General features: G+C 40.6%; 2 protein-coding genes across 9 annotated transcripts in view; one reads left to right on the top strand and one right to left on the bottom strand.

Moving 5' to 3' along the window:
* Positions 1–833: 833 nt before the first annotated feature.
* P5CS (Delta[1]-pyrroline-5-carboxylate synthase) lies at positions 834–16,430 on the bottom strand. Of its 6 annotated transcripts, none has more exons than XR_002684482.2 (23): positions 16,144–16,430; positions 14,186–15,189; positions 12,490–12,671; positions 11,477–11,720; positions 11,136–11,274; positions 10,743–10,891; positions 10,466–10,541; positions 10,168–10,322; positions 9,834–9,952; positions 9,105–9,239; positions 8,746–8,886; positions 8,050–8,214; positions 7,554–7,639; positions 7,074–7,181; positions 5,751–5,924; positions 5,362–5,458; positions 5,038–5,159; positions 4,054–4,240; positions 3,351–3,454; positions 2,756–2,837; positions 2,399–2,526; positions 1,668–1,837; positions 834–1,381 (listed from the first exon to the last, which is right to left on the bottom strand). XR_002684482.2 is itself a non-coding variant. In XM_022845319.2 (23 exons), exons 4-21 carry the CDS (start codon positions 11,671–11,673, stop codon positions 2,402–2,404), a joined length of 2,424 nt encoding a protein of 807 aa, XP_022701054.1. In that variant the 5' UTR covers positions 11,674–11,720; positions 12,490–12,671; positions 14,186–15,189; positions 16,144–16,429; the 3' UTR covers positions 834–1,381; positions 1,799–1,837; positions 2,399–2,401. The 6 variants fall into 6 exon arrangements, 1 of the variants encoding a protein (XP_022701054.1); XR_002684480.2 differs by having other exon boundaries at positions 1,661–1,837; positions 5,362–5,521; positions 16,144–16,427; XR_002684478.2 differs by having other exon boundaries at positions 5,362–5,521; positions 16,144–16,427.
* Positions 16,431–16,936: 506 nt separating this feature from the next.
* LOC111267228 (unconventional myosin-IXb) overlaps positions 16,937–27,485 on the top strand; it is a 35,391-nt gene continuing 24,842 nt past the window's right edge. For 2 of the 3 annotated variants that reach the window (XR_002684491.2, XM_022845325.2), the window contains exon 1: positions 16,943–18,340. Coding sequence is in view for 2 of the 3 variants with exons in the window: in XM_022845325.2 (XP_022701060.1) it covers positions 18,338–18,340 (3 nt within the window). In the remaining variant the exon portion in view is untranslated. Of the gene's footprint in view, positions 18,341–27,485 lie in introns of all 3 variants that reach the window. The other variant, XM_022845326.2, reaches the window with a different exon arrangement.

The following is a 27,485-nucleotide window of genomic DNA, read 5'->3' as shown; positions in this document are numbered from 1 at the left end:
TGCCCTCTCAGTCACCGAATCATGGAAAACTAAAAATATGCTATATTTCTGAAAACCAGAGATATATCACAAAGGCTGTAAAAATAAATATATTGCTTTTGCGGATACACTATTACTAGATAACTTTAATTTTACTAGTAATAATAATTTAATGTTTAGTCAATTAAAGAACATGTATCGATTAGCAATTGTTGTTATCACACATTAGAATCAGCCAAGTGAATGCCCTTATACATTTTAGCATATACATACGAAGCGTTGCAATATTCCACTGTACTCCATACATTGCCCCTTCAAGTACCGGCAACAACTACGACCTCTCTATCAGTCTCATTCGTTGATCGGTTTGAGTAAGCAGCGCGTAACGTCCATTGTTGCAAACATTTATTTAGAAATTTTATTTAGGAAACTTATCCGAACGCATGATTCGTATGGTGATAACAATAGTGCCATTATGCTTACTTAATTCCTAGAATCTCGCGGGCTTTATAACTAACATGATATTTTTTCAGAGCATAAGTAGATTGGCCCTTAAACAATTCGGGTGCCTAAAATAGATCCTTCACGCACGACGACCCACATTAGTTGTAGAGACTTATCAGCTCTGACGGCATGAAATTCATGAATTTTCAAAAAGCCCGCCCTCGATATACGATTTTTGTGTGAATGGTTCGCAACGTGTAACAATAGTCGGGCCACAAAAACATTTTTCGGCGAACTAAATGTACAAAGATGATGTAGCAGAACTCTCTAGTCGAAGACTTTGAACCACTAAGAAACTTTGAAGAAGTTATTTGTGTTGCCGTAGAACGATCACATCAAGACAAATTCAGTTTGTTTACATAACCGGCGCATTTATTGAGTTTGTTTGAATGCTCTATGCAGAAAACATGTGAGAGTTCTACATGAATTGAGCTGACGCCATTTTGACAATCGGTCATGCTTACTTGGTTCGAATGCCTGAGGTCCCGTAGGCGAATTGTATGCCGGTCAATCGCGGGTATTTTGCACTATTAAGTTTAAGTGTTGTAGCAAAAGACGACATTGTTTCGCGTTTTAGTGGCTGATTCACAGTAAAACAAAGTCCTATATAATTTCACAAATCAGCTGTTTCGCACTTTCAATGTTTTATTGGTAACGACGAATCGACCACTGTATCCTCGAGTAATGTCGGCTGAGTGCAGGTCGCCTTCGGTAATCGACGCGATCCAACAACTTGCACTAGAGGGATTACAGAAGATCAATCTAGTAACTTTGCGATAAGAAGTAATAACGTTGCACAAAAGGCCGTTGGGGAGAGAGCACGTTCTGTTGGCTGAGAGAGGCTGGTGCGGGGGACGTGTCAAATTTTGAATTTGGGCGCCAAGAGCAACCCGTAGGACTGAAATTGAAAAAAATCGCATGGAAATATGTGCATTTCACCCTGATGAAAATTATTTTGGAGAGCTCTAGTTGCTCATAGAAAAAAGAGGATCATGAAAAAACTAGTCAAAACGATACCTAAAAGAAGAATTATTTGAGCAACACAAGCTTACAGGCGCCACACAGACGTAACAAAGAACGAGCCATCGGCCCGATAGAATTTATAAAAGACTAAATGAACAAATATGGACTAAAAGGGTCCGTTATTTATGTTCGTATAAAATCAATTAGGAATAACTTATTACGAATATTCTTCTGTTCAGAAAGAGCTGAAGTTTAACAACAGGTTGTCCAACTCCAAAAATGGTTGCAAAGGGTCTCGGGGATTCAAGTCGGTCAGTAAATACAGAGTCACGTAAGAATCAAGATGAACGACCTTGTTGAGCTGGATTACATGTTGAGTCAGCTCTGTGGCCTGCAATAAAACAGATTTTTCATGTTAAATACAGTCAGAGCAGGGAATTCTTTTTACGTTTCTGTTACAGGTTGGTGTAGACGACACGTGAAAGCGCTCATCTGTATGGGAAACCTAACAGGCGTTTTCTGTAAACGGTGAGCCAACATCTTGGCTACTTCTTGTCATATTATTTTACACCCAAATGTATTCAAACTAAAAGCCCAATTAGAAGAGGACAAAATCTTTAGATTTAATAATATAAACTCTATTGTTAAATTATACTGTTAGAAAAGGTCATAACAAGCCTGTTTCAGTTCGGCCGTGCCCCTATGGACTCAGACCTATACGAGCACAGCGTGAAGACCCTCTTTGAAAATGATAATGTATGACGAGGCAGCACCTGCCCTTAGGCCTAATTCCAGCTACGGTGTACATATCTATGGCAATTTAACAAATTTTCATTTGACAATCGACTTGACTAAGTGTGGTAAATTTGCAATTCGTGGACAGTGTTGCAAGGTGAACCTCAAATTTAACTAAATAAAATTTTAAATCTTTAAAATGCATAAAGAAGCTTACCCACTATTCTTGGCTAGTAGTGGCCTTCGAAACGTTACATGTAAAATCATTCGTCTCTGTCAGAGGCAAAGACTCGTGCTTGAACTTTCTATCGCCCTCGTGGAAGTCTGATACAATGTCACCGCTCCCTGTCAGTAGAAGGCAAGAGAAAAGATCTAGGTTTAACTATTTGTCTGACTCAATTTTTGCTATCTGAATGGCTTGATTCTTTAACAAATTACCCACAATAAAGTCGTTTGTGTTACTAATCCTCATATTCAAGGGCATCGTAAGGTAAAAGGTATGGTCAGAGATTTCTATGTTTGATGCTAAGCTAGTATAACGGGTTAGCTTATAAACGGCATATATAAGCAGTACCTCTGAGTTGCCATTTTGTTGTAAGGAGACCATCTAGGCCAACCGGACCACGCGCGTGAATACGTCCAGTCGAGATACCCACCTAAGAAGCAGTTATTATCTTTGATGACTTCTCTACAAGTTTAATTTCGTGCATTTTAATTGTAATGTGTTTTACTACTTAAATCTACCCTAATAGCTCATTTTATTTTTAAGAGATATTGTTTTTACTAAAGTTACTGGGTTTCCGTGTTCGCTCTAGATGATTTGGATAGAACTTTACGTTTGAGCAGCGTTCGAATATACATATATATTTCTTATGTGCACTGCTAGCAACAACGAATTTTCTCATGAATCCCAGCCACCATTATATAACATATTTGCCTGCTAATTTTAGGAAAACGCTGTGGTCTAGGTTCGAACCTGGGCATAGAACGACAGACTTCGTTTCGCGCTGGCAGGAGCCAGCCATCTGACGGAGTGCTTAACGGCGATACCGGACGTGAAACTCGAAACACATCTACCCTTACGAAAATAACTGAACTAATAAGCTCTTCTAGTAGCTGGCAAAAGTCCTAGTGCCATTAAAAGTTGTATGTACGGAAAACAAATGTACCTCGGCTCCAAGACCGAATCGGTATCCATCGGCGAAACGAGTGGATGCATTGCGGAAGACGCAAGCTGAATCTACAGAACTCAAGAATTTTTCGGCTGTTTCGTCTACAAGGAAAAAAAGATAGATTATATATTACAAATGACATTCAGCTTTTAGATTCAGGCATTAAAACAAAGTTCTCTTTTAATTATACTTTATACTGAATCAGTCCTAGTCTGAACCGTGTGGTAGGTCGTCCAAAGCGAGGGGCACCAAAACCCACAAAGGGTTTTATAAACTGTGAAGTACTATAGGCCACGTTTCGTTCCATCGGTTATTAGTTAGCCACTTTATTGCACTAGTGAAACAGGGACTCGAAATCTTAACGCCCCTACCAACGAACAAATGTGCAAGATGGACTGGTGGAAGCTGCAGTGATCACAGTTACAGCCACTACCATCCAAGATACTCTTGGATTGCCCCAACTAATGCGGATCGGGCGGAGCACTCAGGTAATCGCTCTATACAGGATATGTATTAATTAGATAAGCCACTGAATTTTCCAGTTTCTCAGTAGACCTTATAGTAACTTTTCGAACGATTTTCACCGCAGTGAACGAAATCAGACTTGATTGACGTTGAGGGGAAGTACTCGAATGTAGTCTGTTTCTTATCCGTACCATTGTGAAAGTCTTGAAGAAACCAAACGAACATTGTTACTTACGATTTTCGGTGACGATGGCGTCTGTGTGTCCACTGCCAAATGCATTAATATGATCAATGGCCGCTTCCACACTGTCGACTACTTCGAGCGCGCATTCGAGTCTCGAATATTCGACTTTTAGTGAACGAACCTCAGGGGGACCGAATGTCAGTGTGTGGGATAAACGAGGTCCAGCATTTAGTAAAACCTATAATTACCGAACGAAAAATGCGTAATAAAATCATTTGAGGTCTATATTTCTTTTTCTTTTTATCGCAATTTCTCTAAACGTAATTTTTGACATGGCTTTCAGTAGCCCTGTGAGGTTCAAATGTTACTTTAAAAACATCTGTACTCAAACTACAATACAATCCATTCAGAGGCATTTAATATACGTAGTTAAACGATGACTGAAGTTATGAACAGTTTCCTTTCCGGCACTAAAAATACAATTGAATATTCGGGATTCGGTCGAATGACCTATGCAGTGAAACTCTAACCTTTAACAGCTAGAATATCTTTATTGAAATAGGCAAAATACAAGCGTGAAGTGCATGCGTGACAACGTTAAACAAACCTCTGATTATCATTTTGTATATGGACCGAATCCATAATATGTCCCCTACCGGTTGTATTTAGCTATCCATAGCATGATTTGCTATAATAAGATATAGCAGTGGGTATTTGCAAACAAGGGAGACATTTGTAGAACATTGGAGTGTTTAATGTCATTGTGACTTTTAATGGTTTGTGGGCAGAGATCCTGGATTACGATTTTTTAATGCGCGCATTATGATGCTATACATTTATTATTTAGCACAGCGCGCAAAAGAATACGTACAACTAACATATACTTTCATCTGGACAAAAATTCTTGAACTGAACAGTTTACTAGTTGTGGGTCATCATCACTATCGGTCACTGGCTGACCCAGAAATTTTATCGAATGAGTCATCAAATAGTCAATACGCATGTCGGTTGAGCTGGCCAGAACAGCGCACTCACGTTATCTTTTTTGAGAATTGTGCACATGTTGCTGAAAAATTCAGAGTTGATGAGATCTCGATGTATAAGAAGCGTTTCCATCGAATTGCAGGCTGCAGGATAGTCACATTTAGAATCTCGGACTGCAATCAAAGGCGAATTTAAGAAGCTTTAGAATACAGCAGGCCTCCTTTTCAACGATTAGCTAGGCACTGAGGATGCGGATCCCCTGTGCTCAAGAGAACTCTTGCAGGGTCCTACTCTTGTTTTATTGTTAGCATACTCCTGTGATGCACGCACGACTAAAATATTAGTAACTTAGTCATAATAACATAACAAACTGACCGATTTGATATGCTTGGCGAAGATCTGCATCCTTATCAACATAAACGTGACACACGCCTTCAGAGTGGCCAAGCACTGGTATGCCTTTGGCTCGTGCCTGTATTGAACGGACCAGATCAGAGGAACCTCGAGGAATGATCAGATCAATATATTGTTCCATCTGAAGATTCCACATTTTGCGACCGTTAATGTCGTGCAAAACAAACTATTATGGCTCATTTTAGCGCAAACTAGCGTTTCAGCGTTGTTCTACCGTGTAGTTCTTTGAGGCAGACTATGATCATTTGTGCAGTTTACTACTTTCGTCACCGTGGTGAGCTTCACTGTATTTATAGCTGAGATCAATCAGTAATATGTAGACGATTCTATTAATGGATATTCGTACTTACGTGAAGTAATTCATCAACATCCTCTCGCTCGGATACAAGTGCAACGGCGCCCTGAGCAGATATCGAAGCTAAAGCCTCTTGAACTAAGACGAAAAGGGCACGATTGGAATTAAGTGCTTCCTTGCCACCTTTCAATAACAGGCCATTTCCTGTGGCTATGGCTAACGAGGCAATCTGGAATGAGTTACGCGATTTTGAGTCAAAACCGGAAGCCAACTTTGAGAACGCAGAGGAAATTATGGTGATGTTAGTTACGGCTGAGTATGCGAATGGCTTCTCTCTTGATATAAAGTGTGGCTAGTTTCAAAGCGGAAATTGACTAATAGCATAATAATATTTGGTTGCTGAAAATGTATAGACCCCTTTGAGTAAAAATTAAAGCAAATATATTTTATAAATTGTAATGCGACTGAACTAAATGCTTTTTGCCATTTTGATGGATTGATTTCTGTTGTCCATCTTCTGCTAAGGCCATAGTTCCACAGTTGCAAAGCCTCACAACTATGGTTCCTGGGCGAAAAATTGTGACCAGTGATTTTTGCATTCTTCTTTGTCACCATTGAGTTAACAGCATTAAGTATCTTCTGTAGAAACCGAATTAGATGATGGCCTAAGGGTAATGGTATGTAATTGGGCAGCGTCTTGGTAAAACACCTTTTCTGTTCACAAATCCTGGTCTATTTTTTCAGGTGGCTTGCTGTAATATTGCTAGCTTTTGACGCTAAAGGTTCGAGTCAATCGCCATGTGGCAGCAACTTATAAGCCATAATTGCTATCCAATCCCAACAAACATATGCCGGCATCAGTCTGAACTTTGCCACGGATTGTGAAGCACATCTTTTTTATTCGCACATTATTATCATTTTTAATCACACGTGACCGACCGCTCTAGAATAGTTCGATCCTATTACGTTTTTTAGAATTTCACAGATAAAAATACGGTCGAGTCAATCGGTCGATTGCGTCAATTCGGGTAGCACCTTTCTTTCGTAATCGGCTTTAGTTCCTCGACGGTTTCACGACCACTCATGCCGTGTTGGTCTTGCTCATGGCGTCCATTTGTTTATAAGCCTGGACAGCGTTTGCGCCTTTTGCGTAACAAAAATAGTAAAAACATTACGAATTTTTCGAAAATGTGTCACTTTTCTTCGATCCGCTCTACTGTCAAAGTAATTTCCGCGATTTTAGCACTATCGCCAAGTTTCAGCTTTTAAATCCTACGAAGGCGATACATGACTTTAAAGTCATCTAGCTAGAAAAATGGTCAGTTTTTTTTTCTACACCCCTATATAAAAGTTCCAAACAAAATATTGCTAAGCTTACCTGGGGAAGACAGTCAGGTCGGGACTCAAAAATAACTAGAAGAACCCCGATAGGGACAGTGATTTGTTGAAGCTCAAGTCCATCAGCTAACAGGGTACGTCGAAGAGTCTGGTATAACAATGTAAAAATAGGAACCGTTACACGTACGCTAGGGCGTCTCTTCACCCATTTCGCAAAACATAACCGCAAGAAGTAGCAATCAAAAATCTTGCGGAAGAATACGCAAGGCACTTAACGGCCTTTAAAGGTCTCACGAGAAAGTTGCATGCCTACAAAGATTAAGTATAACTGGATTCAATTAGTATTCAGGATTGAATCGACGAATTCGGCAATTTCTTATTTGCGCCGCAGTTTTTTTTTTGCGATGAGAGTGTCGTTTACATCGTCTAGAAGAATGATAGTTCCACCTGAATACGATTGAATCACGTTGAAAGTACGCATTGATTTCAAGCGGTTTTGGCAAAGTCAAGTGGCACTAACCTTTCCTAGAATACCTTTTTCTTCGCATTGAATCGCGATCGACCGCAGGCCGTCAGCAAGGTTTTCTAACTTCGAGAGGGTCAGAACTGAAGACAACGCTTTGTTAGGCATATTAGCCATATTCCAGTTACATGATTATATTTGCCTCACGATCATTTTGACGTCACAAGGCCACGAGCGAAACTTTTTACTTAATGAGGCAGTTGAAGAACTACCTCATTAGGCAAAAAGTTTGTTAAAAATTAAAAGTTTGCCTGGTATACACAGATACGTACGTGTATCACTTGATATAGCGCACCTAACAATAACCGGTGGTTCCATTGATTGGGTTTGCCTCAATTTGATTACATTTTTGAGCTTAGATTTTGCAGATCAAACGCTAAATCGTTACTACAAATGTTTATCACTATTTTGTATTTCTATTCTGTTTAGCTAAATTTCACATTATTCATTCGTCATCCCCCATAAAAATCCCATTCAGTCTATCATCGTATACCGAGTCTGCTGAGAAGCGACTTTTCCAGCCCCGACGATTCGGCCTCCCGGATGTCCTTTACGTTAGCACAAATCACCTCATCCGCTCGCTCCACAAGAAGGTCAGCAAGTCGACGAATCACAGCTCCGCGTTGGCGGCCCGACAGAGCCTCGAGCGTCCCAGAATCTGTAACGGGTTAACTAGCTCGCATCCTTAATTTCATATATTCCCAGATCTGAATGGGGTGGACTGCCGCGCCGATCGCGAGCGATAAGTTACATATCCGCTTCATGGACGAGACTACATAAATAAAACTGTTTACCTCAATTTTGCTAGCACGTGCCCACATTGCGTTTGATTCATATTACACACGTAAAGGCAAGCATTATACATAATTTATTCTGTTTTTAAGGGGAGTGGTAAGATTTGTTTTTGTAAAGACATCGGGTATATTTTCGTAAATTGGTTAGTTAATGATTATATATTCATCAGTAGAATTGATTGTATCCGAGTAAATGTTTCAACCCTAACAAGAGCATCTTTGAAAAAAGCTTTTTTTTCGTGACGATATTTTACAAAACTTATAGCAGAGCGGTAGACCGTATTAGGTCTAAATGTACGGTGTTGTTCGTTCTTTCTGTAACCCATATCGTCCCCTCAATAGTACATCATGTCCATGTGTTTTTGGATTGCCAATCTCACGTAATTGTCTCTGACCTTTTTTGGCGTTTGCGGCCAGCGACTCAACGGAGAACACTTTAGTTTGATGGTTAGTGAAGAAAGTGCCGACCTTCTTCCCACCTACAATACGAGAGATTGCATCTTCTTGGAAGCCATTACATATTACCACCGAGACGCCTGCAGACAATTAGTAGAAAATCACTGGCTTAAGTCATTCGTTCTGAGCAAGGCCAGTCGCAGATTCAAAGCTCAGTCCGAGATTATTCATTAATTTTAACAAATCGTAGAAACTGAAAGTAGTTTTAATTGCATTGAACAACCTGTACACGTAGTATTCCAGATTATTTATAGAAATTAGCAGATGACGAACCTAATAATAATGCATTGCGTCTCACCTCTTTCGAGCGCCCACAAAGCAGCAGAAATCTTACTTTCCATACCACCCATGCCAACCTTTGATTTTTCGCCGTAAACAACACTTTCACTGTAGAGTGGCGAGTAAGTATAGAGAAGCTTAGAACCATCCTGACCTGCAAAAACAGTACAAAATTAGTAGTGCCATGCATTAAGTTGTTCTTATTTGAGCTAAAGTAAACTTTTTAAGTTCCCTTATGGACTTGGCCTATAGTTGACTAAATATCAAACTAATTTGGCGTCATCGTTTCGACCTTAGTTAATCGTGATTAGCAGTTGTTTCATCGTGTTGACAATCCTATGTAACCCTCAAAAAAAAAACTCCTGCTTTACTAGTTCATATTTATTATCGTAATTTTGGACCATCTCGGCCCATAAGGCGAATACGCTCTGGTCTACCTAAGGTGTCCACCTAAACACTAGCATTGAATTTTCTATCAAATAGAATGAGTGATCGATAACTTGAGGAAACAAACCTGAGCGAAGTTGATGAGGCCGTCGGATTGTCTAAATCTCTTGATGTTTATGTCGAACTGAATATTATTGAAACGCCGTCTCGGCGACAAAGATCTAAAAACGTACCTACCTAATTTTAGTAAAGTCTAGGAGTAAATTCAATTACATTTTCCACGACTCGGAGTATTTTTTCAAAAGCAGGTAGAAGTTGAAGAAGGCCGGAGAGGATTAAAGTACCGTTACATATATCTCACCTGGCGGTTGCGTATAAAGGCCATCAACGTTACTCATTATAACCATGAGATCAGCGTCGGCTTCCACTGCCAAATGGGCCGCTAAGGAGTCATTATCGGTGATCGGCTGGACATGCGGACTATACAACGAATACGCAAAACACATGTAAATCTCGTACCTGCTCTTTGTGCAAACATGGGGGGCTCTTTAAAGGAAAAACTATAGTCTTCGAATAACTAGTCTGATTTTACTGCCTTATAGTCGATACTGCAGAAGACGCACACAATAAGTGAAAAGTGGAAAATAGACTAAGGCTAGTGGTAACAGGATATGGAATCATCTTAAAGTTCTCACTTGAGCTCCCCTTCGTCATAAAGCGCTGTTGCTGAAGATACGGCATCGTTCGTGTTAATAATCGGCAAAATGTTCAGCGACAGGAGCTCAAGAAGAATTTGACGGAGCCAGTGACGCGACTCGGGATTGTAGAAATCTGGTTTCGTTACCAGAACCTGGATTAAAACAACCGGGTAAGTATCATCAGTTAATCGAAGGGATTTATGTCCTATTGGGTTCTGAGGATCTAACGCTGTTAGACTGTCTGATACAAAAAGAAGTTTCACAAAAATACATTCATTTGAACACCCGAAATTACCTGGGCAATGTTGACGCCATATTGATTAAACATGGCGTCGTATAAAGCCATTAGGCCGCTTTGGCCAACAGCTGCGCTGCAGTCATCCCACGCCGATGATCGCCGCCAGTTGTCAAGAAACGCATTCCACATGAGTGCAATGAGAAACAATGGATCATGTTATTGGATTTTAGCACATTGTAAAACAGGCAATATTATTATTCAGGTCGATATGCACTGTAAAAAGTGGTTTATTTCGGTATATTTTACAAAAAATAATTACATTTCTGATATCTACCTGGTTCCGTAGGAGCTTTTCTTTGTTTTCGCGGGAATAGCTGAATCTCTAGCAGATAGAGTCTCCCTCATTGACATTGAGAGACGCAGCTCTTTGGATAACTTTAATTTGCCGAAAGCCACAGCTCCTGAGGTGACAACCAACAACTCCTATTTCATACGAAAGACGGAAAGAAATCTCAAGGTACTACTTTAAGCATAGCATTATGATTTTACTTGCTGCCCACTGTACAGTCACTCCAATCATCAAGCACTCCATTTAACATCCGAAGTAAGTTTAAAAGTGTTATATACTGTAACTTAATAATGACTTTGCTAATTTCGATATCAAAATAAAACCACTTTAAATGATAACTTGTGAGTTGATCTTCGATCATTTTATACATTTGTGCACCTTTCCATTATTGTGTAGCTGAGAAATCTGCTCGACGATCGAAGCGACCCTTCCAAGAGCCAAACCACAGCCATCCTCGCGAGTTAACACCGCACTTCCCAATTTGACCACCACTCGTTTCGAGTTTACCAAGTCACTCCTGTATTGTATGTCTATTTTCTGTTAGTATTACTAACTAATACATTGAAGAGAAGGTATTGCCAAAAAAATATCAAGGATAAACCAAAATATAGCAATATAAAGTATTATATTTCCGCTTATGTTCTCTGTTATCCCAACTAGAGTCTGTGGAATAAGCTATTCTTCGTTAACAGAGGTCAAGAAAGTTCCATTTACAAGACCTGTACAAGTAGGGCTGTCTAGCAGATGTGTTGATTAGTTGTAGCTCTCTGTTGAGCTTTCCTCGTTTGCTCGCAAGACCTTTGCCAGACTGGATCTTTCGAATGGCCCATCGACATAATTCTACTCCTTTGAATCGTCCAGCAATTGCAATCCCGCTTTGTACTCGGGCTCGCGTTTCGCCGACGTAACGCAGCATTTTAATTCACGTCGCCGCGATTGACTCAGTAGAACCAGCGAAGTGTCCTGATTGGAAAAGAGCATGTTCCTCTAATAAAGGGAAGAAGGTGTAATCTAGGCTCCCTGATAACTGACATATAGATAATTTTCCATTCACTTGTTAATTCAAAGTAGATATAAATATACTATGCTCAGCATTAATCTGGGTGTACTACCGAAGTTCTCCTACAATGCATCACTGTACTATATATGAGTATATAGAAATGACTGTGGACGCTACACTTATGCTACAAAATATAGCCCAAGAATTATCGTTTCGAATTTTACGCCCGGTGCAACCATCACGTATTGAGTCAGCCAGCTGGGTTCCAAGCATGGAAGAACGTGTACCATACCTCGTTTCCAACCTAGATTACCACGTATTTCTAAGCTTAGCAGATAATCACCCTACCACCGCATCATCACATAGGTACATAATCAGGTTTTCCCCATATGAATCGTCCTGTATTTAAATGCAAGTATGAGTAAATGCAGGCACAATTAGGTCGATGATGTTTTTTGTTGGCCACGCATTGACCCAATGAAGCGCTCTGAGTAATTTCTAACTGCATAATGATCCTCTAGTTGCGATCTGGATGTTTAGCCCATTGACCTCTCTTGAAATATTTCCACAAATACTGAGCTTACGTAACATTTTGACACTACTTGAACGGCATTCTATTTTTGAAGAGGTATCTTCGCGGCGTAGGGTAAGATTACTTCTGGCTCAATCTTCCTCAAACAAAGATAGAATGTATGAAATGAACGTAGGCGTTTTATCTTTTCGTCGGCTCACCCGGTGACTGACCCACTTGCAACTTTCCGAACGGACGACGCACTGCCAGTAGCCTGCCGCTTTCCGGTCGATTGGCTTTATGATGTGTCGCACACCTGAGAATGATAAAAGCGGACTTTTCCCCGCTTTTCCCTCGTTCCACTAATGCAAGAACAACAGGGCAGCAGGGACGCATACGCACACTGCAAATACAGACGAGTGTAGAAACGAGCGCTTGATGTATTAAGAAAATAGAACATTTTAACGTAGTCAGACAAATCAGTTATTCCATTGTGTCGTACGATCGACATAATCTCGTCAGTGCAGGGTGCACGAGCCGCAGTATCAACCGTTTCTATATGCACTTCATGTTAAATTGATCAAATATCGTGTCTCGAAAAAAAGAAGCGGTTGAATTTGCAAGATGCACCCGCCTTTACTGGACACCGCCCGAAGATAAAGGCTACTCAAAGACAGAACCTTGAATAGATTTTATGGGTTTTCTATGCGTATTGATATACCAGCAATTCACCTATCATCCCTTGGGGACAACATTGCATACGAATACATACTCGCATGGTCGAACGAAATCCGGCCTACAGTGTTTCTATTGTTTACTGCACTATAAGAAGTTTGTAGGGTGATTATGCTTTATTTTGCCTCTCTCTGTAGTTATACTAGCTATGCTTTTAAATTTCTTAGTACTTTAGCAGTGTGACAAACCAATGCATGTTTCAGTAGCAGAAATAACATACACGATTTGTAATGTCATAAGTCCGTACTGGACTACGACTTTGATTTCATATAATCTAATAATAAAGTAGCGTAAAATAATTATATACAGGCTCCTATCAATTTATTTTGGATCGCTTTTAATGGCCGTTCATGCTAGCATAGTATATAAAGGCCGGTACGATATCGGCCTAACCGGTCCCGGGTGCAACACTCGAAACTCTTGGTTTTTAAGCATAATAAGGGTATAACAACCCTTATGAGCTATGCTGCTGGCTATATTACTGCTGTTTCTGCAATAAATTATTTATTTAATGTCTCGATGTATCTATACAAATTAGAAAAATGTTTTCGTGCACCATTCTCTGGTGCTGGAGCTGCCCAAGTAGAAATTGGTCTAGAAAGGCCTAAAGTAAAGCAAACAATAACCGTTTATCCACGGATAGATATTGCTACGCGCATAATACGCAGAGTCGTATCTACGTAGTGTACACGGTGTAGACAAAGTCATCGCCGAAAAGTGGGCCTCCAGTAAGTGGATTCAAAAGAATATGCCGGTTGCTAGACTGGAAGTATGGAGACTTGGCCATGGCAGGATAGCCTCAAGACATTTTCTCGATGCGAATTTTGGAAGCCATGAAAGCTATGTTATAAAACTATATATGATTTGTCCTCTATTACCTAGCTTGACTTGACGCAATTAATTGTTGCTATGCACGCAGATATTTCCGTGACACAGAATGCACACGCAGAGGGCAATCAACTTCTTCTCCAAGTATCTTAGACTTTTAGGCACTCGATCACAAACATCATCCAAACTAAACTGACACAGTCTTTCACATGAGGTGGAAACTAGATTTACCTATGATAGATTACAGCTTCTATTAATAAAGTCCATTTCTCTCGTGTTTATTGAAACTTCTTCAAAAGGGCAATGTAAAAAGCAACTTACGTCTGAGGTGCAACAACTCCTTTTTGAACTTACCACTTCCCAGTGTAAACTTAGCAATCAACCTTCAATCCAGCACGAAGTGGTGTTCTGTTCTTTATAGAGCTTAACTCGCAGGAAGTCCTCGCAGGTCTCCCTATTAAAAAGTTTTGCGTCATCCCATACCCCTCGTCTTATTTAACGCCTTCTATTCTAATATAGGCAACATACCCGCCTCTAGAGACTGTTGAAAAAGTGCCTCTTTCTTTACGACGGGTTGCCTCTTTCACCTACTCTCGCGCGGGTCGTCCATATCAATGGGGGAAATTGCTTGTGTTTCCTTTAGTCCGAGGATGCCGTCGGGTTGAACTTGGTAGAACAACGAAAACTTTGCCGCAAATCCGTAGACATCTTTCCATTCTATAAGCGCTTTCTGACCTCATCGCTATTATCGACTATGTTCGCCAGAGGAAGCAGTGTGGTAACAATGACAATTGTCACATTCAAGTGTTGCTCAAAGGTTTCAAGTTGCACATAATATGAAGTTCATAGACTTGTGGCCTAACGAAAGGACCATTATGTTTGTATTTGATGTATGCCTTATGAGATGCAGTTTATAATGCCTGTTACGGAACCATTCTGTGAGTCAAATAGACTTACTCTCAGAACAGAAGTTTTCGGAGGTCCAAGACCTTGTCGGCGAATTTAGAGTTTTTAGAACTCAAACCGCAGGAATGGTCACTTGACAATTTTTGCACTTTTTTACGTGAATTTTATAATGCGTCCCACACGTAAAGACGCGTGCACCTAGATCAAATCTCAGTCAGTTATATTCCTTTCCAATAATTAATTATTTTTCATAAGAACATGTTAGAGGAATTTCGTTATGCACTGAGATGTTCTCTGCTGCGACAGTCAACGGGCAAATCACCGGATGATTTCGCGCCTTCTGCGCAATTATGTTCGCTCATTCGCAAACCTACCCGTCAGAAATACGAACCTCACCAAAACGACGTCCATACTTTAAACAAGTATATGTGTGAGGGACAGTCGAACAGCATCTGTAAACACTCAGATATAGATACAGATAAGGAGGTTATCACCTCAGCACTTTTAATCCATTTCTTGAAAATGGATTTATGTAAATTTTATGTCGATATATTAAAGGAAATAAACTGCTGCTGAAAGCAAGTTATTAATCTAGATTTGTGTGGGATATATTACATTTGGCAGTTTGGAAGTTTTTTAAGCATGGTCATCCCGGCAAACTAACATAATGCAAACATGTAGTTAGTTCTTCTTTTGTATGATTCGGTGTGTCAAATTTAGAAAAAAGCTGCAGAACAAAATTGTCCATAATTTCATATATAAAACTGCTCTCAGTTAAGTTCTAAGTTGTTTTTCTGAAGTTAATTTCAGTCTTTACTAGGCATTACCATTCTGCTCGGACAAACCTAACTTGAATAACTTGACGCAAAAGTTCATGTAATCTTCCTTTTTGAGGGAAAACCATGTCGACGCCGCCTTAAAAGATGCGTTTTAGTTGTCTTGGGTGATGTTAGACACTTTGAAAGGTAAATTATTTATTAAATTAAAGCCCAAGGTCAGCGGGGCTTGTCATAGTATTTAATATTCCCAGTTAGTTCTTTGTCTTCCTTTTGGGCAACGGTTGGTCGGGGGTCACAAGTGCTTTTATCCTCAAATGAGCCTAAACTATGACAATCGCTTTTATCCTCCTCAGACATTACTCTATCACTAAGCACTAACCGGTGATTATTTCTCTAGTTCGCACAATTCGTAAAGGTACACGAGTACGACCCTGCGTTTTTTAGAAACCCAAGTTCCTTGTCTCGAAGTGAAATTCTTTTATCGACCAGCTGGTTGAGGATATCAGTTACCTTTTTTGTTCAATCATTGCTAGTTATTACCTTGCTAGCGGCAGGGAAACCCACTACCGAAGCTTCTGTCTTATGTTTTGTGACAATTATTATATACGTTCATTTCTCTGCGCGTACCTTCTTTGCAGCTTTCCGAATTAGTCTTCAAATCCAACACTGTTGCAGTGTGCATTGTATAATTGAACCGTCTTCATGTTCATTGCGATTGTGAGACATGAAAGGACAGATTCAAACAAATGGAAGCTAATTTAAAGGACAAGGTAGCAAAGCTGTGTCCGGCACGGATCAGTATCGCAAAGCTAGTGTTTCGTTCCGATCGCTTTGTCTAAGAATAGGATTCGTTTGTGCGCGCATCGGCCCGGCCCATAGTCGCATATAGACAAAGTCTTCTTTAGCGTACCAGCGCCATCATAAGCATGAGCATTACGTTCGTCCATCTTCCCGTTCCCTTCCCATTTTGACCGCAATGCCAACAACAGCGAGATACAGTGCGTACGAAGGCAGCTGCTGGCAAGTCTGGCAGACGGTGAAGCCTGCCAGGACGGCTCCAGCACAGCAATACGAGGAGAGAAGGTGGAAAAAGCAGACACGCTGTCAGTCGGTAGGCTGCTGGTTATTATTCTGGTGACAGCAGCGGCGCCTGTCCCGCTGTTCTTACCAGCGCCACCATCAATATCTCGACTGTGTATATACGTTTATATGGTAGTGGTCGCTACTTCTGCACCGCGCTCTTTCCGCCAACAGTAACGTTACGCTAAAATGCCATGCAGTGGTCTGTTGACGGCGGCGCTGGCACTAACAGTTTGCCTGCCGGAGCGATGGCGCTGTAGGGAGTTGTCAGGCTGGATCCGTCTGCCACTGACTATGCCAGCCAGTTCGTCGGTGTGCGTTCGGACGAACGAACGGACGGACGGCGACGGTGCCTGCATACGCACATTGTACGACGCAAACCACAACAGTGATAGTAGCAGGCGACGACGACGACGACGGCGCCAGGATCAGCACGGAGTGAGTGAGTAGCCGGCTGGCTGGCTGGCTGGCTGGCTGGCTAGCTTGGTGGCTGGGAGAGCGGGCTGCCACCGACGGAGCGCAACAGCATCACGGAAGGGTCTATTGCCGTTCCGTACCGTTGTGCTGGCCGCTAGTTGAGCTGACAGCCAGCTAATATCAATACTGCTTGCAGGCAGACGGACGGCAGACACAGAAACGGAGATACACACGCACACCTGCTGCAGCTGACGGCTGGCATTTTGCTTAGCTGAAATTTTGTTGTTGATCAATTTGACTCTGTTCGTTGGCAAACCAAATAGGGTAAATCACGTAATGCGGTAACGAGCCGCGGCCCTCCTGTCCGCCTCATGTGTGCTTCACCAACCGTTCGAGTCTGCATGTGCGAGTACGATTTCGAGTAGTAGCTGCAGTGATAGAGGCGGTACTTGGCGGCCTGCATGTGCGTGTATCATGTGTAAGATGTTGTTGCAAAGTCAAGTGGTAACGGCGGCGGCAGCGGCGACGACGGCGGCAGCGGCGGCGGCGGCTTGAGCGACATGTGCTGTTAGTTTTCGGCTGCGAGCTGTCGTTGCTTGACACAGGCACTCGTACAAGCGATCGTGCTTTCTTCAGTGCACGGCGCTGCTGATGCTGATTCGACCCTGATCTGGTAGTAGCGACAGCGGTGGCCAAAAGGGACGACCACGACGGTACGATGCCGTCGTCGAAGTGGGGGCAAGTGGCAGAAACAACAACGACGACGACGATAACAACAACAACAGATGGACCACGGCCACGAGCAGCGCTCCGTGGGGCCGTAGTGGAAGAACGGGTTCATGTGAACGACGATAACAGCTGGATGTAGAGGAAAACAGTCATTTCGGCAGGTCATGTCATGATGCCGAATATACTAGGACGGGGGGAGGGAAGCACACAAATTACAACAAAACCAGCATCAGCTTCTGTCTCGGTATTCAACAGGTGGTCTGACTGATTAGCAGTGATACAGATGTGTTCGTTGTGCACAATGAAGAACACAGCGTTACGGGTTAACTAAGACATCAACAATGAAAACGATGACAACTATAACTATGGCAACAATAGCGGCAATGTGACGACATTCATATAAATATTAATCACTGCTATTATTATTTTTATTGAAAAATATTGGCTGGACCGGTAACGGCTACGACGGGGGTGTGACTGATCATGTTTCTGACTCGAGCGTCAGATGTGTTTGCCAGTGAATGGTAGGCCAGATCCAAAAAGTAGATACAATTAACACAGAACGAACGACTGCAGGATCAGTGCATTGGATACGATGGTGAGTACAATCAGTGCCTGTTATGAGTGAGTGTCTTCGATGAAGTGTGGATGATTGTTGGTGTACCACAGTGTCTAAGTGCTTAAGGTAAACACTACTCAGTTTCCAAAGTACATCTTTGTGAAAATAATCGATGCATTTCAGTTTCGAGAAAGTGTTACGTAAAAGAAAGGCTGACTACCAGCATTATTTGTAGCTATACTCGTGATATTGATACGGTGCAACTTGTATGCTTGCATCGTTGAAACTGTATGTCTTTATTTTTCCTTGCTGGAAGTAGTCGTCGTAACCGATGAGTAGACAGATCTACAGCTATATCTGGGGAGATTCGCGTTTGTAACACAAACTTATCGGGGATTATTAATTAGGTACGGGCTCTTCCAAAACGGGTGCTTTGTTGCATGACCATATTAAGTATCAACTGTTTGCCTCCCAGGGCTTTCACAATTGTCGATGATTATATAGATAGATAGCATATCGCATTGGTAGCGACGCGGTGCCCAGCTATATTATAAGGGCTCAAATCTAAGGCAGTTGCTGAGCGAACCTATCATCTAGCAAATTAAGAGATTATCTGCCAGACTGCCTTTTTCAACAAATGGCTTGCCTAAGAGATGTACTATGGGTTCAAATGACTCCTGACAAAATGTTGCTACGGCAGCGAAAATGCTTAACAGTACCGAAGTCTGATTCTGTTGTACTCGGACTTTATGGCACGATGATGGAATTTTCCTAGCCAGATTAGGGTTATCTTCTATTGATTAAATAGCTGATACTGGCTTGGTTTCTCAATAGGTTCACACATTAAACTCCTTGAGAAAACATTGGACCTGTAGCGCGACCTACGGCTAGCAGTGAAGCTCTTGGACAACGACATAATAACAAATGACCCCAAAATGCACGTTATTTTTATGCACACCGAAACCCATTTTCAATCTCACTAAAATAAAAAATATTTATTTACTTTACGTGATATTCTCCTCTGAAGACGTTCTATAATATTCTTGGGCTGCGTGCTAACTTATTGCTTTTGTGAAGGCCAACTCTATCTGTGGACACAATTTGGACACATTAACGTTATCATAATCGTGTAATGCATTGTAGTAGTTCAGTCGAGGCTTCAGTTCACTAGAGCATCGTTTGCTATGCGTGAGGTGCTTCCATTAATTCAAAAGAAGCGAATTTTAATGCGTTCGAAGCTTATTTAGACTTACGATATTTTTGGGACAAAAGTACATATTATAAAGGAAGAGATCTATGTAAAGATTCATGTATAGCGTCTGTAATAATTTCTCAAGATGTTCTCTCTAACCATGCAGACGAGCGAGTGTCTACATATAGAGGTGCGGACGCCTCGGAACACTAGGTATTCTTATACTTCGAAAGGCGTACAAGAAAGAGTCAACATATCTGTTAAATGCTAAGACTTTTTTCCTTCTAAATAGAAAGCCTTTGTTGCTTTGAAACTTATATTGATTGCTAATTATTTACCTATACTATATATTTTTAACCAATTAGGGATAAAATGCAACCGCGATCAGATTCATATGAAACCTAATTGAAGAGTAATATTGCTAAGTTGCTTGCTGTTGTTATTGTTGTTGCTATCAGTTAATAGAAAAGGAATGGGGTAGAACATATATATATATATAGTGTAGATTAAAATTTAATAATTTTGATAAAACTGTTTAGTGCCCGCAGACAACAAAATTATGAACTTTGAATTTCTAGGAAGGCACCGTTTTCCCTCTAAGTACGATTAAGGACAGTGCATACGTCCTCAACGAAGATTTTAATCCTACAGTTCAATTTACGACATCTTTATATATTTATATTAAAGTTTTCCACGCAGTATTATCAGGGCTGTATGTCTTAAATGAGTGGTCATGGTGTTTTTCATAGCTGAACAAATGTTAGGATTTTATTGAGGAGACCCACCTATGGTTTATGTCGGTTGGAGCTTCCAGCGCCATTTTCTCTTATATAAGCTAAAACTAAAGTCAGATTGTCGGAGGCTCATAGAGAATCGCTAAGTTTTCTGCAACCAATGGTTTTATAAGACAAACAGAGTAAAATTATGTTTGATATGGCCTTTTTTCATGTAGCCCATCATTATCGAAACCTAACAATCCGGTATAAATAGGCCTGACTCGATATGAGGCCGACTGCCTACGTTATTTTTTCTTCATCAATTCAACTACAGCAGTATCTATTCGCTTTTCCTCTTTGCGGTTTTTTTCTCATTTACGCACCCTACAATCAGAGTAGGATAATTCACTAATTACTAATACTCTATGTGCGCCCATATAGTACAAGGATTAACACATTTATCAAATTCCAAATGAACCATGTCTTCTGCTAGCTCGGACGCAGACGCAAAACGGATTGGTTAGGGTTTGACCTATCGCCTAGCGCAAAGGCAAATTATCGCCAATAAGAGACTAGCTTAGCGTCTCAGTAGAGCAGATAGTAATAAATAGTATCTAGGCATTTATTAATACTATATCTTTATAGCAACAATTGATTCCATAGCGCATATAGGCTAGATCGATAAACTTGAACGAGGAACATCGTTAGAGAATAGAACCATAACCGAAACACGGTTCAGCGTGCGGAAAAACTCTCTACCGTGATCATGCAGCTTCATAAGGAAAATTTTATGTCTTTCTTAATTATTGAAAAAATCATCTCATCAAAAATAATTGGAAATCCCTCAAAAAACGTTAGCATTGCTCGAGAGCCGACGTAGGATTTCGAGTCGTATTCGTTTCTACGTGGACATAGATTAGCAAGATTAATGGACACAAAGCGGCTATGCATTATCAGTAGAGCGTATAAATGTACCGTATAAATGCCTAATAGGTCTCGAATCGCATAGTGCTGGATAACCATTTTAGATACAAACGTCATTTCAGTACATGTTGTTAGGACACATCTATAAATGATGTAGCGAGAGCCTCGTTCGATCAATATCTATTAGTTGTCGAATAGTGGACCTAGTAAGGCGCAGGAAACTGTTTTCGCCATAATATGTGACTTCGTAAGATATTAAAGGTATGCATCGAACTAAAAATATATATTCATACATATTAGTGAAATTAAACGAACTTTTGTCAAATTCGAGCTGTTACCGTATTGTATTTTAGGACAGATACAGCGATGTTGAAACGTAAAAAATATTGAGCCTTACTAAGTGAGTCCGTTCGATTGCTCCCGCCAGTGGAAAAGAAGTTGAAGGAAGATCGTTATGATTCGCCTACCTAACATGATTTGCGATAGATGCCAATACTAACATTGGCTAAAAGATCTAAGTTAATAACACATATTCTGAAATGTTTGGAAGTTACTGCGTACACTTGGATAAAAGCTATTATTTCTATCTTTTTTTTTTTCGAGTTGAAACTCCAATACACGCGGTGCAGAGGCATGGTTCGCGAGTCGATGGAGGATAATTTGAGTATAGTCATAATAATGATGGGCGATGATAATCACAGTGGCAAAACGTAACTGTGCACGATACTAATTAAGGTAATTTCTAGGCTTTTGCAAAACAAAACTTCTCGTTAACTGTAACTCGTTTTCGTTAACGGCACCATTAAATTTTTGCGGTCCACCGAACGCTATCGCTTGAATGTGGCCTCATGGTCGTATTGACACGCCTACGAGACAATTAATGATCGAGTCACTCGCATAAATTAACGAGCAGTTTCTCATTCGATATCTGAGAGACTTAACAATCCGAGTATATCCAACAATGTGAGTGAGGAAAAAATTATCTCAGGGGAACATTTTTTGTGTGAGTTTGTGTACCGGGTACCGGAAAACATAGAGAACGTGAATTCAGTAGGTATTATTCGTTTCAATGACCGTTTCGTTGTCCTTCGTCTTACTTAAAGGCGCGCCCGTCTCTATGGGAACCTTTACAGCTTCCGCCAAAACTTTTGTCCGCGGTCTTGACTGTTTTTATCGTTATCGTTGTTGTTGAGTAGTTCACGTCCGCCGAACTCCTCCTGCATGTAAATGTTGCAGGTATTTGCCCCGACCTCCGTTACGATTATCGCTGTCATCACTGGGGCTGTTTCTGTCGCGGCATGCGTGCTATTCGTAAAAGTGACTCAGTCATCGTAGAGGTCGCCGAAAACGCTCACTTGAGCTCCAATAAATCTCTGACTCAGATGTAAACTGTTACAAGCAGACTAGCCAGTGTGGAGGTTGGTTAGCCTATTTTTAGTCAACATAGCGGCCGGATAGACGGCGAGGATGACCACGACAGCGAACCTGTAAACGGACGCGTACCTGAGCTATTCACACAAGGCTGTGATTGTAAATCAAAAGAGCAGTAGTAACGAGACGCCTCAGCTAGCTTTCTCTTAATCGATGCAACGAGCCACAGCCGATGCGACCTGCGATATTTGATCGCTTATGCAGAGCGCAAACCTATTCAATCGAGAATCAAATGATTAACAAAGTCAATTTGCTACAGGTAAATTAAATACGCAACTCTTATAATTGACATTGCTGTTTAAAGTTACACTTGGTTACACCAAGTAGGAGCTCTCTTCTTAGTAGTTAACTGCCAGGCATCAATCACCCTGCGAGACCAGTAACTTATTAAGTTTTGATTTTGAACTCAGAATTGACGGTTTTTAGTTATGAACCAATTTCATAACGTAATTGCGACAAATTGCATATCTCTAGAAATTATTTGTCCCTGAAAGTAGGACAATGGCCTTGGTAGCCTTATGAGGTTAACGATTAATAACTAAATACGTTTTAAAATATCTTAATGTGGTTCGAGGGATGCGTATAAGTAAATAGAAAGAGAGAGCTTTAACTGATGTACTGACTTCTCATAAAAATGATTGGCTCAAAAGTTCCAAGATGTCCGTTCGTAAGCTTCTTCACTTTCAATCGATTACTGAGTAAACAAATCACACACATTGCCGTATTGCTAGATTCAATTGGTATGGGTCGATTGCATTGATGTAATTACGCCCTAACTAATAAGGGCCATATATTTTCGACTTGCTGTTATGCCTCTCTTTAGGCCGGTGACTACCAGACAAAACTAATCATGTTTGTGATATAGCACGATGCCAAAAAAATCTTTAACTAGTGTCATTTGAAAGACCTTAGCGACTTATCGGTATGTCTCGAAGAAGCGATTGCACGCTAATATGCGCTAGACACAGACCCGCTACGGTTGTTTTTTTCGCTTGTGATTACGCGCGCCATCTGTGATTCGCCGGTTGCAACGGTCATGGGAGTCGGGTTGGGGGGTAAACTGTTTTGTTGCAACGCGCGTAAGAACGCGAAACTTAAACGTCGTCGTTACTGCCGCTGCGAAATGCTGAATGATTGGTGCCGATGGTGAAAATGATGCCACCACTCGCGTCCGCATGACTCCTGGCTGGTAGGAAAGAAATGGGAACAAGCGCGAAACGTATTGTTCAGATCAGCTCTCATTAATGATTAGACACCGGCCCCCTACTTAGCCCGTGGCTGCCCGTGATAGAGGTGGGAGAAACCGAGACACAGTCACGAAAAAGGAGCAAGTGTCGCTATTCGTCAAGGAGTAAATATGGCTAATGTTTTTCGGTACGGCAACTGGTGGGCTAGATTCCATTACAACTTTGCTAACAGTGAGATTGGCACACTTCTCGTATTTAGGGTATATAATGAAAAAAATTATACCATAACAATATTTTACTAATTTCGAATTTAGTTTATAGTTACAGTATGTTTATTTTGTTCTGTTAACGAATTTCAATGCTTTCCGCGTTACTACGGATCCCCTCTGTTTATTTCTCCGTGCTCAAGCGAGCCTGTTATCTGTCTTCTTCGGTCAAGGTTGGCAAAAGGTGAAGGTCGAAGTAGTGCATTCACCATCAAGTCATCCTTCTTCCCCCTGAGGGGAACGGGTAGGACAACCATTTTATTAATTATATTTTATTTATAATTATGAACAGAACATCTTGTCCAGTGCGTATTGATCCTTTACGTCTGTTTAACTCAGTATAATTGAATAGTCTCCCAACACTGGCCTACCAGAACAATTTATGAATAACACAGCGGGTCACACTAACGTGGTTTGTTGAGATTATGCTTGATGGGTGGAGCTCAATAGGTTTGACATATCAACACAATGCGACGACTAGCGAAGAAGGACTCGCTCCCCTTTGATAGGAGGAGTCGCACCAACTTTTCTTTCTTCTCTCCTGATCACCGCGCCCCTTTGTCCGAAACGATGCTGGTGATGAGAGCTAGCACTTACTTACGTACATATTGACGTTTTATGTAGCTTGCGCACGTGTTCGCTTCTTCGCAAGGAGCTCTCTCAGTATTTTGCCCTACTCGAGCCACTGAGTGTTGTCCTAAGCGCAGCCGACCGCTTGACCAGGCCAAAGCAATTCAGAAATGCACAGTTAGAGATATTTTTGGTAACTGTCGTCTCGCATGAGTTGGCGTTCATGGTGATAGACATTTATCATCTACGTAGGAAAGATAAAGTTGAACATAACAAAGCTGTGTGAATAAGCACTGCCACTGTTAATTCAATACCAGCCTCCGTGTGCATGGTTATCAAGTTGTTTTAGATAGAAGTGATCTCGTGCAGAAACAACACGTCCAGAACTAGAGACAAACAGGCACTTTCAGCATAAGAAAATTTCGTTCACTCGAAATTATAATAGAACCGTGCTTTGCTTCTATTCTTCATTGAAAGCGGTGTAGTGCGGGATATATCTACACTATATACGGGATGACGTCCTCAGTATGTGTAATACTTGCCACCGTGGATTCACGAAGACGATCTGTCAGGAGTATTCGGTTTATCAATATTAATGACTGTGTAAGTTCTGGGTTTTGTAATTGTTGATTTATCGATACATTTTTTTTCAAAGACACCATTTGGGGGAACATAAGGTCGTCATCATCGGGTTCAGACAGACAAAGGTTATTAGCGTATAATGTCGCACACCGATAGCAGTCGATTATTCGAGGGCTGAACCCTTCTTTTAAATTCTGTAAAAAATATCTATTTTTTTAGGGGAGAGCGAGTCAAGTCGAGAGAGAGAGAGAGAGAGAGAGAGAGAGAGAGCTAAATCAGCGTTAGTTAATATGACTCGTTTGCAAATTTTTACCTACCGTTAAATACAGCAGATTGTCTTCAACAGTTAAATAATTTCGAAGAGCGGAAAGCACCAGTAGTCTCTTGAATAGATGTTGTACTGATTTTTTCTGTTTAGATTCACTAGAAAAGTAAAAGCTAGAATACTCAAACTTTTACGTACCGATTTATTTTTTTATATCTCCTCATAATATTTGCAGCGATTGGAGAGACAAGCCTTTTGTTCACTGAACTGAAATCACGATAAGGCTTTCGCAGAGGAGGGTTTACTCATACGTGTATCAGGTGCATCATTTGAAGCCATTGTCATTGCGATCTCGCCACTTACGATAAATATTTTCTCCATTGAGACATCCATACAAAGATAATTTGTGAAGCGAGCGTATACGTCGAAAAAAAACTATATGTGAAGATGGTTAGCGATGATAGCTTTGCAGATATTGCGAGACTCTTTAATTGTTTGTTTATGCCTGAAATTTCCTATCGTCCGCAGCTTCGTGAACCAAATTTCTTGATCCAGTTTTTGAGCGTAAAATCTATTTTTTTGGTTCGAGCAATTTGACCTAACAGGCCACTAATAACTGGTAACGTCTTTTTCATAGAATCATTGAGATAGATGACGTCCGACAAGAGTGAATTTCGTGAGGTTTTATGAGCCATGAATAAAGCAACCATTCAATAAAGCCGTAGAAAATGTCTGTGTAGTGTTTTTAAAAAGCTATCATCTTGCTTAAAGGGATAATGTATAATATGAATTTAGCACTAAGTTAACTAAGATTAAAATTATAATTTGCCTGTCGTAGGTTTTCATGAAACTTTGCTGTAAGGTACGCAGCTGAACTTTAAATAGCTCAGATGTTGTGTATGTAAAAATGAGTTCCATTTTGTTGAAGAAATGAGCGCATCGCTTCCCGTATCCAACTTGGCCCTACCGAAGTCTATATACCTGCCGTGAATATATGTCTAGATTCAGTTATAAAAGATCTATGATTAGTAATGAATCTATAATCGTAATTATTTAAGATATGAGAAATCTGTCAGCTATACCGTTTAATCTAATTCGTGCGCTGCAGTTAAATGTGGCAACAGGTAAATAACAGCGACAAGGAAGCTCAAAATACAGTAATCCGTATAAACCCTTAACTCCAAAATCCAATGTGATTCAACATAATGGTTTTAGTAGAAATTGAATATAACGATTTTCTTTGAATTGGCTTTGGAAAATGTCACTCGATAACAGGCAAAACCGCAGTGGAAAAAAATTACCTTATTACTAATTTATAGCCCACAAGCGTTCGAATAGGCGAAGAAATACTTGGCTGGGCTAGATGCCTAGCCTTTTTTCTATATTAGGTTGAACAAGAATTAAGTGCGCATCAAACTTTACCACATCTATGGTATTTTTTTCATTTATGGTATTTATGTATGCGTCTAAAAGACGCTGAAAAATCAACAAAAGCGAAGCGGTCTGTTCTTTAAGTTCCTTGAGGATGCAACCGAATCTACTGCAGCTTAAAAATAATAAGTATCAGGAGAAGCTATTTAAATTTTTTACTATTATTAATACATTAAGTAAAATTGACCTATTGCCTCTCAATACATAGTACTTAGTCGATCAAATCCACTTATTTTTCTTTATTAATTGGCACTCAAAGGCATAGGTACAGTCACAGCAACTTTGTATAATAAACTTATTATACAATACGTATAAAGGGCATGTTAGGTATCACAAAAATGGCTGTATCTAGCTCGGACAAAACACTCACCAGGTTCATGGGACTCCTGTACTTTGCATGAGTGATAATGGAAACCGTGCATTGCATAATGGGCTATTACATATCTGCTAAGCCAATCAAACTTTACCAAATCTCGCCCGAATTCGAAATCGAAGTTTGGTCGCATTTTCCCAGGCTCTTTGCTATGTAGAAGTTAATGATAGATTAAAACGACGGCGGAGGTCCTTGGGAAACAGTGGCGTCGCTGACGATAAATAGAAAGGTCTGTTGCAGGTTGTTC

This window comes from Varroa jacobsoni, unplaced genomic scaffold (assembly GCF_002532875.2).
Source record: "Varroa jacobsoni isolate VJ856 unplaced genomic scaffold, vjacob_1.0 scaffold_1159, whole genome shotgun sequence".
Lineage (NCBI taxonomy): Eukaryota > Metazoa > Arthropoda > Arachnida > Mesostigmata > Varroidae > Varroa > Varroa jacobsoni.
Note: the sequence above shows the minus strand (reverse complement) of the source record. Positions and strands in the feature narration are given on the sequence as shown.